The sequence below is a fragment of the Acyrthosiphon pisum genome, chromosome X (genome assembly GCF_005508785.2).
Source record: "Acyrthosiphon pisum isolate AL4f chromosome X, pea_aphid_22Mar2018_4r6ur, whole genome shotgun sequence".
Taxonomy (NCBI): Eukaryota; Metazoa; Arthropoda; class Insecta; order Hemiptera; family Aphididae; genus Acyrthosiphon; species Acyrthosiphon pisum.
Genome location: NC_042493.1, coordinates 105,054,599 through 105,057,273, shown reverse-complemented (window position 1 = coordinate 105,057,273; position 2,675 = coordinate 105,054,599). Strand labels below are relative to the sequence as shown.

The window sequence follows — 2,675 nt, the reverse complement described above, 5'->3', positions numbered from 1 at the left end:
ATAATAAATAAAATGACCTTATACAATCTTAATAATAAATTATATTTCGTACGAAAAGTGTTGAAGAATATATAATTCTGATATTTTTCTCAATTTTGTACAGCTATGTAAATCAGCTATAGCGTTAATACCAATACAATTTGTGGTGCAGAGTTGTGACTGTAAGAAATCACAACAAGCATCTTTTACTTCGTATAACTGTAGGATATTTACAGCTTTTAACAAGTCCTTGAGAATAAACAATATACAATTAAAATAATTTAGTTTTCTATAATTAAATCAAACTTTATCTATTATTACCTGGACGTTTTCTTCAGTCACCAAGATTTGGCCCGAGTATATAAACTTTACTAAGAGCTGTAAAGCGTTATAATCTACATTTCTTATAGTCACAAGATCATGATTTTTTTCTGCACGATTTGTGAAAATTGTACGGAAATACGGACTAACTATTGATAAAACCACTTTATGTGCAGTTATTATTTTTTGATCATCCGTTTTCAATTTTATATCACAAAAAGAGTCACCTCTACAAAAAAACTTTATTAATATTTTTCTAGTAGTTGAAATCATCTACCACTTACATCAGTAACGTCTGGAATCCTTTATACATATCAAGGAAACATGATTTTTTATACATTTTGGATGGATTACAATTTCTAGATTCTGGTCTTTGATTAGTATTTTGCATTGTGAATTGTATATTATGTCAATCGTCTATGAAAAAAATAATAAAATTAACACTTTTATTTTTAAATTGAAATCAGGAGAAAATATTTTTCGAAAAGCAAACATTAAATTAAAATCGAAAAATTGAATCAAAAATGGAATGATTCTATAATATTGTGGAATTATTTTTGTATGTTGTTACTAACATCATATTTTTTTGAGATGGTTTGTACAATATATTTTTTAGTAAAGTATTGTTGAATCCTAAGTAGGATGGTAAATACCTAGTAATATGTTATACCTTTAAGGTAGTTAACTTAAGACCTGTAATAGTATCAAAATTAATTTGAATAGTATATTTAATATTGTTACACTCAGGCTAGTATTGAACATTGAGTTCCTCAAAAAAGAAGTGATGTAGTTTGATTTTTTAGAATGTGACGTAAAGAGGTTGTTACATTTAGACACTAATTATTCTACGAGTTATATCTCAATCAAAATGACACACGGGGTGGTTCACACTGAGATATTAATGATACTTAATAATTGCAATAATCTTTGTACAGTTTAAAACTTAAGGTTATTAAATTTAGCAGCATCTAATGGAATACTTTTCATTTATCACTACATTAACTGAGTCTTCAATTATTTGGCACTTAAACTACCAAATTTAGTTTTTCTTACTCGTTTCTTAACCCTAGCCCTAAAAGAACATTAATTAAATATGTATTAATAACTATTCCCTATTTTAATATTATTTAACACATTAGATGTAATACATTGAGGCCCGTTCTTACAATGTCTGATAATACTAACCAACAAAGTTTCTTTAGTATTACCGATGGAATTCTGCCGGTTAGTCTTAACCGATACTTAATCACCCATTTAGAACGGCTCTTAAAGAGTACAAGAAAAATGTGTCTCATTGTGCCCAGTCACATATTGCCCCACGTATACATTTCAAGTTAAATATTTAATAAAAATACCTAAACGCAAAGTTTTATATGAGTAATTACTGCTCAGGATATGTATTTTTTTCTTCCGATTAATATAATATAACGTAATAAAATAATAAATACATACCTTTAAAAGGAGCTTTCACCACAGTATGACGCGAAAAACTAAGACAGGCGATATTATTTTATTCATTTGATGATAAGATTATTGACGAAAATATTGATATGTAAGCAACATCCACTTCAGCATACGATTTAAGATAGTACTATCTTAAATACTATCTTAAATCGTGCTTCAGCACAATCAAACGGTTACAGAATAAAAAGTTACATGGAACGTTTCAAGTCGTTGCATATCGGTGACCGGTGTAGTCCATTTTATTTTATTTCTCTGTTATTTGTTTATTATTTACGATGTCAAACCGTTGGGTTTTTATTTATTCTTTCTATAAAATATTGATATTTATAAGTAATTAAATTAGTACATAATATGGTTTACCGGTTTCAAAAATTATGTCATGAGGGGGATACCGATACGACACCCAAATCCCTGTATAATTACTGTGTCACTGATTGTTGTGTAGGCAATATGAAAAGTTTGAAAGTTAATTTAAAGTTCTCGTAAGTAGTTATGACAGCAGTTGAGAAATAATAAAGATCTATACCTAAGCACGATTTTTTCGAACGTCGGACTGGCGTCAAACTTGGAGGTAAGTCGAGATAGGAAATTCCTAACGACTGAATTTTCCATGGAGGTATTATTTTCTTTTTTTACTTCAATTTGTTGTCACTTATATTGCTCCTATACAGGTACCTACCGATGCGAGCTCCGGTTGACAACTTTTTGTTTTTGATGTGAAAACATCTCATACGGCGTTCAGATGTTTCCGTTTGGGCAGTGAAAATTTTCGAGCGTTATCGTTTTCGCGTAACGCTCATCGAACCTATTTTATATTCACTATATTTCTGTAGTTTGAAATAAACATGAATTATATGAACAATTCAACAATGTATAATAATTATTTTCGGAATTTTCTTAAACAATGAGTA

General features: G+C 29.0%; 1 protein-coding gene across 1 annotated transcript; it reads right to left on the bottom strand.

Annotated features, from left to right (window-relative positions):
* Positions 1–23: 23 nt before the first annotated feature.
* Positions 24–738, bottom strand: LOC100570264 (kelch-like protein diablo). Its single transcript, XM_008186651.3, has 3 exons — positions 585–738; positions 301–529; positions 24–228 (listed from the first exon to the last, which is right to left on the bottom strand). The coding sequence occupies exons 1-3, from the start codon at positions 689–691 to the stop codon at positions 40–42; spliced, it is 525 nt and encodes a 174-aa protein (XP_008184873.2). The 5' UTR covers positions 692–738; the 3' UTR covers positions 24–39.
* Between the last annotated feature and the right edge of the window lie 1,937 nt (positions 739–2,675).

Coding starts and splice junctions, on each gene's coding strand:
- LOC100570264 (XM_008186651.3), bottom strand. CDS start 691: ATGCAAAATACTAATCAAAGACCAGAATCTAGAAATTGTAATCCATCC. Junction 530..584: donor GGATTCCAGACGTTACTGAT/GTAAGTGGTAGA, acceptor GTTTTTTTGTAG/AGGTGACTCTTTTTGTGATA. Junction 229..300: donor TGACTGAAGAAAACGTCCAG/GTAATAATAGAT, acceptor TTTATTCTCAAG/GACTTGTTAAAAGCTGTAAA.